Source organism: Dermacentor variabilis, chromosome 7 (genome assembly GCF_050947875.1).
Source record: "Dermacentor variabilis isolate Ectoservices chromosome 7, ASM5094787v1, whole genome shotgun sequence".
Classification (NCBI taxonomy): domain Eukaryota; kingdom Metazoa; phylum Arthropoda; class Arachnida; order Ixodida; family Ixodidae; genus Dermacentor; species Dermacentor variabilis.
The window spans coordinates 165077391-165091038 of record NC_134574.1 but is presented as its reverse complement, the minus strand read 5'-3'; the positions used below and the strand labels follow the sequence as shown (position 1 = coordinate 165091038).

Below are 13648 nucleotides of genomic sequence, written 5' to 3'. Positions count from 1 at the left end.
TCTCATTCTCTGCGATCGATATTGCAGAACGTCTACAGCAAGTCTTCGTATAGAGCTGAATTAATTCTTCCTAGATAACAGCGAATGTTAAAGCGGCCCGAAGGCGCGATCTGTCCGTCAAGGAATCTTTATCGCCAGACCATTCGGTGACCACAGGACTATTGTTTGGAGGCGCCGAGATGATTGGTCATTGTTATCTCATTTTGTCGTCGTAGGTGAAAAAGTTCTGAAGTATATACCCTTTCGACAATTTGACTGCACTTTTAAACTCCTGGTGTTATCTGGAAGCCCCCTATTTTGGAGGCTGTTATAGTGATGCTCACTTGACCATTAAGGAATTATTTCTACACGTTTCCAGGCGATCTCCTAGATAAATTCTTAGCACATTGTGCTATTTTCCGTTCCTTCCATCCTTCTCCTACTGATTCGGCTACGTTCTGGTAAGAACAAGATGTCTTATTCAGTTCCACGCAACGATTTGCCAATTCAACATAATACGTGCGCATTATATTGAATTGCATTCACCACCTTCGAACGTCGCCAAAGCTGCTGGGAGCGACTACAGTTCATGGCGGAGCCGTCCTCTGCTATCGCGGTGCATAATTCGAAGGCGCGAGAACACCTGTTAATTTTAAGCACGCGCCGCCAGGCCGCACCCAAGAGAAAACGCCGCGAATGGCACTCGACGAAAGGCCGTGCGCGGCAAGTGTCTCTCTTGGAAGCGAGGCGTCCCCCCTCCTGCCCCTCCTTTTCTTTCCTGGCGTGGTTTAGTGAGTACGTTGTTTATGTTAGGCACGGTGAAACAATGCGCTTTGGGCTGACCATGTATTGAAGGACGCAAGCTCACAGCGGCTCGAATGAAAAAGGAAAAAAAAAGGGCATACATAAAAGGAACCAACGTTCGGAGAAAAAAAAACAGAAACAGAGTCGGTCTGGGCGGCCAAGTGCAGGCGCTTCGCGTGTGGGAAGACGACATGTCCCTCCTGTCCTTGTCAGCTATAGGATCCCTGACGCTTCTGTCCTTGTCAGCTGCAAGCCTTTCTTGCCTGATTCGCACTACTACACGCCGTTCGTTGCGGTGGATTCAACTGTGCGGGAAGCAGGAATGAGAAGAAAAAATAGATAAACAAACAGGGAGAGTGATGGAAGCGTGTTGCACAGACAACGTAGTGTCTCGATGTCTGGTAACGTTCCTAAACCACTCCTCCGCAGTGAAGAAAAGAAAGAAAGAAGAAAAAAAAGAGACCATGGACAACGCTCCCGTACGTCCTTGCTGTTCGCCGCTCACAACGGCCCGATGACCTGCTCCGTTGCGATTCCAGACACGGGAAGGAACGCCTTTCCGTCGTCCTTCTGTCGCGCGGCCAGACGCGGGCCAGACGTCGTGGCCGCGGAACAGCCCTAGACGTACTGCGCCAGCCAGCGGAAGCCGTCGCCGTACCCTTGCCTCCGCAGCACGCTGCACATGAACGTCTCGAGGGGCCGCACTTCGCCCAGCTCGGCCCGGGGCACGCTGCCCTTTCCCGTGACCTGCGCCTGGAGCCCGAAGAAGGAGCGCAGCTCGTGCTCGCTCGCGGCCCCCGGCTTGTCGATCTTGTTGCCCAGCACGAGCACGGGGCACCCGGCCAGCTGCTCGTCGGCCAGCAGCGCGTCCAGCTCGGCGCGGGACTCGGCGAAGCGCTCGCGGTCGTGCGCGTCCACCAGGAACACGACGGCGTCCACTGCCGGGAAGTAGTCGCGCCACACGCGGCGCGCCTGCACGTGGCCGCCCAGGTCGAACGTGGTGAAGCGCGCGTTGCCCACGCGGAGCTCCTCCGAAGTTGGGTGCAGCGTGGGCACGTGCTGCGCCATGCGGTCCTCCCGCAGCATGTGCAGCAGCGTCGTCTTGCCCGCGTTGTCGAGGCCCAGGAAGAGCAGCTTGCCGCCCTTCTGCCAGATGCCCAGGTAGGAGAGCGCGTCGCTCAGCCACTCCAGGACGAACATCTCTGTACGGCGATATGCTCGCGGACGACTGACCTTATCGCAAGAAGGTGGGGGGGGGGGGGGGGTCGAAGACGGATCGCAAAGTTTTCCTCGGGTTCGAGATACGGGGACACGAAAACAGACAGATGGCCCGCCACGCGCCTTCGGCACGAACCCCCGAGACAGCGAGGCTGGCTGATTGGTCGACCCGAGGTGACATGGCTCGACCCACTATACGAGTCCACGAGTCGGACGGTGTGGCAGAAAAATAAAACTAAAAAGATATTTTGCAAATTAGAGATTATGATGATGATGATCAACTATGACGTATACCCGCAAAGGGAGACGACATGTCAACGATCGGACTACGGTAGGAAGAAACATAAGACAAAGATGCGCTCATTACGGAGAGAAGTGAAAAATGTTTTAAAAGACGCCACAAGAACAAGAACAGCGCGTAACTAGGCAGTCAGACTCAGCAAAACAAAATTATTAAAAGTGTAAGAATGTGAGATAAAAAGACCGCGCTGGTAAGGAACTAGGATAAGTTCATTGCATGAGAAGTAATCAGTAAAGAGAAAAGAAGAGAAAAATAAAACATCAAAAAAGAAGAGAAAAGAATACTAAACATTAAAATAATAATCTCTCTATCTCTGTCTTTTTTTTTAAATTTATCACGTAAAAAGATCGTATACATATATCCGCTCAATCGCCCCGAGATGATGATGCGACTGTCCGGGTCCTGCGAGCTGGCGACGAGGACCGCGGCGCGGAGGTTGGTTCGCGAAACTCGCCTAGGCTTTCCCTCGTTCTAAATTTCAAAGATACATGGAAAAATAGCACGAGAACGTCCCATGGTATGTATCAAGCGCAAGAAGCATTCCTCTTTATTTAGAAAAGGCAGTAGCGTATAGCTAAAGGAACTTATATATACAGCCTCATCATACATCACTATAAGCATTCGGTTTGCATGACGATAAGCATGTCCTCCACGAAGTGTTGCATACACAAAGAGAAGGATATGCCACGACACACGCGGTGTTCCTACCCGCCAGTAGGTGTCGACACTAAAGCCAAGCAAACAACGGCGCTGTTGCTTACTCCCCCCCCCCCCAAAAAAAAAGAAAGAAAACGAGAAAAAAATTACGACGACGGCTTGGAGCAAACTGAACCGAATGTTCTGAAAAATACACACGCACATACTCTTGCGAAACGCGACTCGGAGCACACGATAACAAGCACGCTTTTGAGAAGTTCTGCAACGGCGGGAGGCACACAAAAACTGGAAGCGGGCAAGAATAGAAAGCATGAAACTGTCTAGAGGGAGATGAAGCAGAGCAGACTAGGTTTCCCGCATCTTTATGTCTTCACGCACACGCGCACGTACACAATATATAGGGTGTCTCAGCTAACTTTGGCCAAGCTCTTCAACTAAAAAATGATTGACAAAACACGGTGCAAGACACGATTCAAAGACCTATGGTGTTCAGTCGTCAGAGGTCTGGCGACCGAACACCATAGGTCTTAGAATCGTGTCTTGCACTGTGTTTTGCCTCTTTCTTTTTTAGTTGAACAACTTGATTAGAGCAAGCATATTATATTATATATATATATATATATATATATATATATATATATATATATATATATATATATATATATATATATATATATATATATATAGAGAGAGAGAGAGAGAGAGAGAGAGAGAGAAGCCGAAGTTGAAGTGTGGGAGCCAAAACTACGTCGTTATATCCATTCTTTCGTTATGAGGTTTGACTTAGCATAAATTCATTCTAGGGTACTTCGTTTAATGCATCCTCTTGCCGTGCGATTCTTGGCATGTCCCCAATGGTGGGTTCAGGCCACGCCTGAGCATCATCATAATTATCGATAACAACATAGCCGCAGTCGTGTATTCACGTATACATGCGGTTTCCTGGCGACAGTGGCTCTCTTCGGATAACACAGATGTTGCGATAAATGCGCGGCCGGTATTCAAGTTGTCGAGCACATTTTCGATAAGCGTATTCAACAAGCCCTAAGAGCGGCTATGAACGAATCCCATAGGCATAAGAGTACGTATACGCTTTATTTGTTGTTTTTTTTTCCTACACGACTTGGACATGCGTTCTTACAGCATTTTCATCGTCACAAACGATATGCTTACTTGCGTATTTGACATTGCTATCAGGCGAAATATTTCTAGCGGATTCATAATAACATGTACCGGGTTTCGAACGCTGTCTAAGTGCAATATTTCCAAGAAATGGTGACAATGTTCGGATTGAAGAGCTCAACGAACACATCGCTTTGTCAAATATTGACAAAGGAGGAAGGAGGCTTGGACGTGTGAGAGAGGGAGAAATGAGTCGAGGGGGAGGGAACGCACTGGATTTATGGTCCATCTCACAAGCCATTTGCAGCACTGCCGAAGGTACGAGGCATACACAGATAATATCCTTGCGCAGCGAAATATAGTTCCGGGTGTAACTGTCCGTTTCTTATGTCTGATTATTGGCGGGATTAGAGAGTTTAATTTTTGCTTGATACATGATACGATACAGCAATACGTGACATATCGGAACTTTTGCGCAAGCACGTCGCAAACCGCCAATTAGTGTGGCTGTGAGCAGAAGACGCGGCGCGGATGAACACATCTCGTGGGGCATCCGGTCTTCTGACTGGCTAAGGGGTCCCGCATCTTCCGCAGTGCTGCGAACGACTTGTGAGATGGAGTGTAGTGTAGATGCTATACTCGTGGGCCGTATACAGTTCTAATTCTATGGAATGCGTCACCGGCAGGCAGAGCGACAGCCCCGCCAAGACCCCGAAGCCGCGGGCAGCTGCAATTCGCTACGGTGCGCTTAACTCAGCGACGAAGACAAAACAAAACAAAGCGCGCATTGCTAGATCGCACCACCGTGGAACCCCACGGCGGCGGCAGCAGCAGCAACAACAAACAGCGAACAGGCAGCGATGGTGCTCTTCCTCGGCTCTTGGTTCTGTCAACACGACAGCCGGTGTTTGTTACAAGCCGCACACGGTACGGAAAATGTGATATCCGAGCAAAGTTCATAACCGCCGCGGACATGTTAGGGCATCCAGTGTGCCATCGACGTCACCACCAGCCGCACGAGGACGCAGTCCTTTCAAACACCCGCCCATCATGACCTAAGCGGGGAGAGTACATTAAAGGACATGCGTTCTAGCGAATAAAGGATTGGCTGGCTTGGACGTGGACGATTCGAAGCTGCGCCTTTCGTTCTCTCGAGATGCAGCAGACATGGCCGCCGCGATAGAAAGTTACTGTTCGGCACGGCGCACATTTAAAGAGAACACCTGTTTAGTAATCGGCTATAGCCGATTAAAGCTGAATATCGGCACGAAGGCTTGCACACTGCTTTTCAACGGGCAGGTGTCAACCGAATACGTTCTATAACTCTTTGTTTGTCTCGATTAACAGAAGTGCTCCACTTAAATCGCCTTTATTGCAAGATGTTCCTCTGTAAAAACAGGCCGTATTATACATTCAGTGATTACAAGTTTCTGTGGTTGTGCCCTAGAATTCAGGATATTAGGCACAATATACTAAGGGAGGCCATATGCTCAAGCCTCCTATTTGAGATACCCGCTCGTGTAACGAACAACAAATGCGGAAACTCAAGGCTACAGTAGCTGCATCACTCGGGGCTCTCCTGTCAACGACAGTGTACACAAACCACAACGTCACAAAGTAACATAGGGCTTACGAGGGTCGACGCGTAGTGTAAATCTGCGAATGAATTTTCATACCAGTCTCTGTTGCAGCTTCTTTTGGAACCACTCTTTTCCTCCGATTCTCTTCATTTCTGATAACGCGTCTCGCCGAGTGGCCGATCCTGGCAATAATGGAAGTCAGATCTACTCCCACCTCTCCAAGGATGCTGCCAAGTCACGTTTATAACGAAATGTCTCCGCACCTCAGACTCGTTACAACGAAGCTATATGGCCGCGCTCTGCTCCATCTTCACCGTGGCGTGGAACACTCGACACGCAACCGCTGCTGCCGGAGGCACAAGCCAAGACCTGAGGGGACAGCGGGGTCTGATTGAGCAGCCTGTCGCAATCAGGCCCTTGAGTCACTCTCTGGGAGGGGGTGGGGGGATGCACCGCCCGGCGCCGTCAGGAAGTGTCTCCGACTCTCAGCGTTCTTCACTCCTTGTTCTTTCTTGCTCATGCTTTTGCAAACACGTTGCCAATTTGGGCACGCACACACCGTGCCTGCTGCGTTCGACAAACGTAGAGACAGAGAAATAGCCGTAGAGACAGCGGCGCAAAAATTAGGAGAGGTCGGGGCAGCGGACACCACGCGTCCCGCCCATTGATGGAGCGCACCCCTCGCAGTTGTCTACCCATTGAAGAGCGCGCACCTTTTCTCTCTCTCTCTCTCTGCCGCTATCACAGCAGCAGCAGCACCCTCGGGTGGTTGGCTCCTCGCCTTCCCGCCCATCCAAGTTAACACGTGCCCGAGAATAGGACAGAACACGAAGCGGTGTAGGAGTGGCGGTGTTTTTGTTTCCGCTTTTCGGCGAGGGTGCTCTTGCGAAGGTAAAAGACAAGGGGGAGGGGGTTGCGGCGCCGAGGCCAACGCGAGGGCGTTCCTCTCCTGGCACTCGCGGCTGACCGACCAGCAGCAGCGGCTAACGGCCTCAGCGATCCTCGGGCAAATAACACACACAGCTTGAACACCGTCCAAGGGAGGAGTGTGAGGCGGGTTGCGCAGCGGAGGCGCTCCGCGGAGTCTCGAAGCGTCGCCAGGAGAATGGAGTCCAGCGCTCGGGGAGCGAAGGCCTTTCTCTCTCTCCCCCTCCTTAGGTGGGTCGCTCGTGCGCAAGAACTGCGGGCCGATTACCTCTGCACGCGCGGAGTCGCTGGCACCGCGCCTAGGGCTACACGGCCGCAGGGCGACAGCACCGAAAGACGCGGGGTCACCGAGCGGTTATACGGACGACATCAGGAAAGACGCACATTGGCTCTGTAATTAACGTTCAATGTATCGTTGCCTCAAAGGTCTCGAGTTAAGCACGGGATAGTTGACGCCTGGCATTTTTCGTTCCATCGCTCCTTGCGCGGTCCTTGTTCTCGAGCTTCCCCGTTAACCTCAAATAGTTCCTGCCCTGAGTGTTAGCACCGGTAGGTTTCAATGATTGTATACTTTTCTGTTCAACGACAGTGATAAGCTCCCAGTGAGGGTTTGGTAATACCTGCCGTGTGTACTTCAACACATTTTTTATTCTTCTATAAGTTTCCTTCTCGTGATTACGGTCCCCTGTGAGTAATTGGCCTATAATAAATAAACGTACTCCTGTACAGACTCCAGAGGTAGACTGGCAATCATGCATTCTTTTCCCTTGCCAGGCTATTGAACATTGCCTTTGTCTTCTGCATATTAATCTTCAACTCTACTCTTACACTTTCACGGTTAAGGTACTTAATCTTCGTTGCAATTAATCCCCAGTGTTTCTGAGCAGGACAATGTCATCTGCAAACCGAAGGTTGCCGAGATATTCGTCGTTTACACTCACTGCTAAGCCTTCCCAGTCTAATAGCTTGAATACTTCTAAGCATGCTGCGAATAGCATTGGAGAGACTGTGTCTCCAATCTTGCCTTTCTTGACAGATAATTCTCTACTTTTCTTGCGGGGAAGCAAGGTAGATGTGGAATCTTTGTAGTATTTCCCGAGATATTCACTGATGCCTCCTGTACTCCTTGATTACGTAAGGCTTCCATGGTTGCTGATATATCTACTGAATCAAATACATGTTCATAACCTATGAAAGTCACGTAGAAAGGTTGATTGTACTACGCAGATTTCTCAATTACCTGATAAATGACACGGACGTTATCCATTGCAGAATATCCCTTCCCGAAGCCAGCTTGTTCTCTTTGCTGATCGAAGTTGATCAAGCGTTGCCCTGATTCTGTAAACAACTTGACTTCAATCAACCAAGAGAACAGGCTGCAGCTTCAGGAAGGGATATTGTACAATCATATATACAGCACGTCGTCACCCTTTAAAGGTCCACTCGACGCACGGGATATCGTGCGTCGCGCTAAATCTACAAGGTTTTGGTTAAAATTTCTGCCAGGCAGATATATACGAAACGCCTTTCGAAAGAGGAAGCACACTCGCGGGAAAATGGTCATCTTTTCTTTTTTATCTTATGTAAACTCTGTTTCAGTCATTTTGGGCAAACCGCCCAATTTCTTGGCCGACGCCGCACGGTGTGCCACTTGCGAAGAGGAAAGGACGGCGACAGCCATATCCGTGTACATATAGCAGACGTACGTATACGTATACACTACACCATCTCCGAGCCCGGCCCACTTCCCGGTTGACGCGGCCACCAACGCCATACGAGAAAAGGCGGCGCGCTCGATCCGCTGCAGAGAAGCGCAAAAAACGCAGCCATCGCGGCATCGGCAGGCGAGTGCGGGGACGATATCGTAGTCCCTCGGGGCGTCAGCCGAGGTGGAAGAGACTGCAGTGCCCGGGCAGCAGGCGGTGGGTTTCACTGCGGGGCGACCGGGGAAATTCCCGCGCCGCGCGTGATGCAAAGAGCCGACGCTGCGGAGAAACGCACCACGTGCGTCGTAGGAGTGGCAGCTGGTTACCGTTTCAGAACACTGTGTTTATCCCAACGAGAGAATTAAAAGAATCGCAGGAAGACGTAGACGCGAGTCGACCGACAGCGGAATGGTGAACAGCTGAAAGGCTTCATTTGGCGTATCATCATCGATATCTCCACACATAAACGATATATCTCGTCCTTACACGGCTATACTTCTTTTCTTGGTCCGAGTGGCTCTCCCGCCCATGCGTAATCACCGTGCCCGGTGCGATTACGAGAAAGGAATAGAATCGAGCGAGAGGAATTGCAGCGGCCCCTTGTCGAAACGTTGGGAGTGACTTTACTGGTTCGCTCATTGGGAGAGACCGGAAATAAGACGTTTCAAACAGCGCTGCTGAACAATGGGCGTTCTCTCCCGTGTGAACACGTGCAGCAGCGTTTACGCGAATCACATCGCATTGCGAGTGCGTCGCATTCACATAAACGGCGGTAATGCGCCAGGAAGGCGAATTGCATTGATGTGAGAAGGAGTATAGTTCGAGATGAGCCGTGTCGTGCGGAGTGTGTAAAAGCTGGCGTGTCGCATTGATCGAGGGACGACATTCGCGGTGTGTGTGCCCGCTCCTCCACTGACCGGCGGAACCGCATGGAACAGGTTCCGCGACTTGTGTCGGACGAAAGCGGACGCACCACATGCTGGCGCATAGTACAGTCGCCGTGATGCGCTAATGAACGCGACATGCTACTGTCGCACTCATGTGAATGCATCTTACACTGATCAATAACTCACATCTGCCGATCACACAAACAGCAAGGCATTTCAGGCAGCGCGATAGTCGATGGTCATTATTGTTTATAACTATAAAAATGAATCGTAAGAAGTTACGTAAATATATATGCTCCATGCGCTGGAATTCTCTACCGTTCACTCCGATACCGCGTTCCTTCAGAAAACATGCATTGAGTTTGACGAGCTCGAATCGAATACAAACCGAGAAAGCACAAACACACTGCTCAAATTTCACATTTCTGGAACTCGAACGCCCCAACAACATGCGCACGTTTTCTGTTTTTTACTGGACCCTGCACACCTATACTTATAGAGCATCGGCGACTCCCGGGCCTCGCAATTGCGCAGGCAACGAACGGTGCGAACGTAATGGTCTGAATATATGCAACGTTGGACTGAACTCACCGCTTCCGTATAGCTTCTGTTTCTTTGTTACTACTACCGAGTTACAGGCGTGTACTGGCAGCAGCAGGGCATGGAGACGGCGATTGTTTCGCCACGCGCATTGAACAGTTCCTCCGCCGTCGAGCGTTTGGCAATTCGTGCAAAGGACGTGTACGGCTGAGGTATATCGCAATGGCTTTCCCTCGCATCGTCATTCAGCAGAGCCGTAGCGCTTTTCCAATTCCTCGTAAAAAAAAACGAGGTCACGTGCCCAGTGGGCGTGCCAGCCCGCGACGCCGGAACAAAAACATGCAAAGCGCCAAAGAATTCCATTTGTGCCTTTTGACGCCGGGCGAAAGCATGCGTTATACGGTGATCGCTACACATACACCTAACACGCCAACGGGGAAGTGAACAGATTCACATCACTCCTTTTTTGCGTCACGGTTTAGATCCTTCAAGAAGTAAGGCGAGTGAGTGAATTAGCGCTTCGGGATTCGTTTTCCTCTCGTGCATAAACGCAGAAACACACGCTGATGGTGTCCGGGAGGTACGCGGAGAAAAAAAAAGATGTCGCCCCGGCTTGGCTGCAGTAAACGACAGCAGTATAACGCAACGATGCCCGAGGGATAATCCGTACTGGCGTTAAAGGCGCGCCCCAATGCAACGCCTTGAAGCAGACCAGAGAAACGGTAATAACATTTAAACGAAATCGGTACGGAGCAAACGTAAAGAGTGAGAAGGCGTTGCCTCAGAGCAATTACTGCCGACATTCGCGACGCTGAAAAGACCGACCCACGGACCGGGGTGAGACGATGCTGGGCGGAACACGTGCATCGCAACGGAATATGCGTGCAGTTGGTAAAACATGGAGACCGCTTATCTTGTAAAAGGCGCTAAAACGACGTGACAGTTTGTTGGTGGGTCAGTGGGCTCAAGTTTCAAATTTCGATGCGCGCTTAACTTTGTGTCACCTCATTATTTACGTCAGTACGCAGGTTTCTGAACTGTGCCCATCTAGTTAATTATATCAATCAATAAATCAATCAATCAATCCAGGCTACCCAAAGGTACTCACCTACGGGGCAGGAACCTGGAGCCTTACGAAAGGGGTTCTACTTAAATTGAGGACGACGCAACGAGCTATGGAAAGAATGTAGGTGTAACGTTAAGGGATAAGAAAAGAGAAGATTGGATGAGGGAACAAACGCGAGTTAATGACATCTTAGTTAAAATCAAGAAAAAGAAATGGGGCTTGCGCAGGACATGTAATGAGGAGGGAAGATAACCGATGGTCATTAAGGGTTACGGACTGGATTCCAAGGGAAGGGAAGCGTAGCAGTGGGCTGCAGAAAGTTAGATGGGCGAATGAGCTTAAGAAGTTTGCAGGGACAACATGGCCACAATTAGCAAATGACCGGAGTAGTTGGGAGAAGTATGAGAGAGGCCTTTGCCCTGCAGTGGGCGGAGCCAGGCTGATGATGATATGATGATGATAATCCAAAGGTAGCGAGATAAAAATGCCAGGAAATTGTTCAGCGAAGGCTGCACTCCGCGGCGCTGCTTTTCTGCGTTCGACGCGCTCGATGCAAGGTGTACAAAACAAGAGCCGGATAAGTGCGGTGCCGCGATAAGAAAAGCGCCCGTCGCTCGTATTGGAAACATTATACCGCGGAGAGGTCGGGAAAATCGAGCGCGCCAAATGGAGGTAATAAAAGACGATAAGAGTCGGCTCCCCTCCCCCCCCCAAAAAAAGAAAAAAAATAAGAAAAGCAAGAACTGCACGGGTCAAACGCCAAGGACATGCAGTCGGAGGTCCTAATTGCTAAAACAACAAGGTTGGCAAAACAGAGAGCAAGAAAAGAAATCTGAGATAAATCAAGGGCTCGTTGCGCTCCACATTGTTGCCGTGCTGGTACGTACGTCAGTATGACGTCATAAATTTCAGTGTTTCAGTTATCTGGCACTTTTTTACAACGCTGTCAAATTCGGTAGGCTGAGTTATTGGTTCATTCAGACTGCCGCATGTGATCGGTTCTTTTAAGGATAACCAGGTAACTATAGACCGACGTAGTTGTGGAGAGACCACATTCTACAAAAAAAGAAAAGCACCTACTGGCGTAACGCTCCGGTTATATTTCCTTTCTGCGCAGTCTGCAGGATGTACTGTAGTGTAAATTTGTCTAAGGGATTTACACACACACACACACACACACACACACACACACACACACACACACACACACACACACACACACACACACACACACACACACACACACACACACACACACACACACACACACACACACACACACACACACACACACACACACACGCACGCACGCACGCACAAATGAGCTGATAATCTCGAATGCAAGCAAATGTAGATTTTCACTCGCGACCACCTGCACAGGAGCGAAGAGGAGGTGCCTGGTGAGGTAAGGTTGTCGCAGGTTAAAAATCATCACGAGGATCACCGCTGCTTGCTTTCAGAAAGCATTCGCTGCCAAGTGTTGCGTATATGTAGGTGCCAGCACGGGAACCACCTGGAAGTCTTAAGCGGTACCCCCCTCCACCACCACTACGAACTTTCTTCATTTTTCTTTATTCTTCCTTTCGCTGAGCGTCCAAAAGGACGGTCGTAAAACTAAAGGCAACCCGGCTCACCTGGCACACGCGAGGAAAGAAGATAAACAATGGCCGCCGCACTATTTTCTGCAGCTCGCCACAGACACGACGATACACACACACAAGCAAGAAAGCAATTAAGAAAGGAAGGAAGGAGAGCCGAAGCTCGACGGGACACATCAGCACCGGCTTTAAGTGTCGCGCTCATTCAGCCGGCTCGGTCGCCTCACCGTGGAGGGGAAGAAAAGAAAACGAAGAACCGAAAGCTCTCGTAACATCTTTTTTTTTTTTCTAGCGTTTAGAACGCAGTAGGGACAGCGGTCGCTATCTTTAGCGGACCACCACCGCCGCCGAAGTGTGTATACAGGCACCGTCACGGACCCAATAAAAGATAAGAAAGGCAGCTTTACCCAAAAGCGGGTGCTTTATTGCGCCGCCTCGATGCGTCATTATCCGTTCTTCCAACTATACCCACAGACCCCGTCGGTGTAGGTGGCCACGGTGTCGTCCGTCCGACCAATCACGGCCGTGTTTGTTCCGTTTTATAGCGAGAGGGGATTAAACATAGCGGAGGGGCCATCGATTCGGCGTGCACGCGTAGGCAGCTGGGGGTTCCTGTTTTTAGAGATACGGAGTCTCTGAAAATTTACACTTTTCAGAGATTCAAAGTGTTTGTACACAGTTTTATAGATTAGGGAACGCGGTAGGCTCACGTTCCGCTTGCGTACGGAAGCCGCACGGAGCTCCCCCGGCGAAGACCAAGCAGCGTTCTTGGGTGTGCAAGCCGATTGGCGTCCCCCGTTTCAGACTAAATATAGGAAGCGACAGTTAGGGTATCGTACCACAGTTGGAGAGTGCAACCCGCCGCGGGAGCAAAAAAGGACGCAAAGAGCCGCTATAGCACGGTTTCTCCCGCGCGCAAAGGCGCTTGGGTACGCCGCTTCTAGAATTGCCGAATAACGCAGTGCTCATAACGCTTGCCGGCTATTGAGCTCACTATTTCTAAAGCTCCTTACATTTATTATCAGTGTGCACTCCCGTCGTGGGCATGCTCAGATTCGGCTACTGCCCCGCACAAGCGTGGCCGGCTGTCTGGCCTAGTAAGTTGGGCCGATCCCGGAGGCAATCAAAGGTGACCACTTAGTTTGTGCGCGCCGACGCTGATACCAGCGTGCGACGCGTGTCTTCGCGATAGCTTTAGTGTAATTTGTAACGCGGACGGACCAATCTTGGAGGCAACGCAATGTCACAGCTCCCCATGCACGC

General features: G+C 50.4%; 2 protein-coding genes across 4 annotated transcripts in view; both read right to left on the bottom strand.

The window, feature by feature from the left end:
* Positions 1-13648, bottom strand: part of LOC142588429 (MAP/microtubule affinity-regulating kinase 3-like) — a 164209-nt gene that overhangs the window by 133274 nt on the left and 17287 nt on the right. The window lies entirely within an intron of this gene.
* Positions 877-3060, bottom strand: LOC142588427 (uncharacterized). The gene has a single exon (XM_075700130.1). The coding sequence runs from the start codon at positions 1981-1983 to the stop codon at positions 1402-1404; it is 582 nt and encodes a 193-aa protein (XP_075556245.1). The 5' UTR covers positions 1984-3060; the 3' UTR covers positions 877-1401.

What these genes read in the sequence shown, in the direction of transcription:
- LOC142588427 (XM_075700130.1), bottom strand. Translation starts at nt 1,983, where the DNA reads ATGTTCGTCCTGGAGTGGCTGAGCGACGCGCTCTCCTACCTGGGCATC.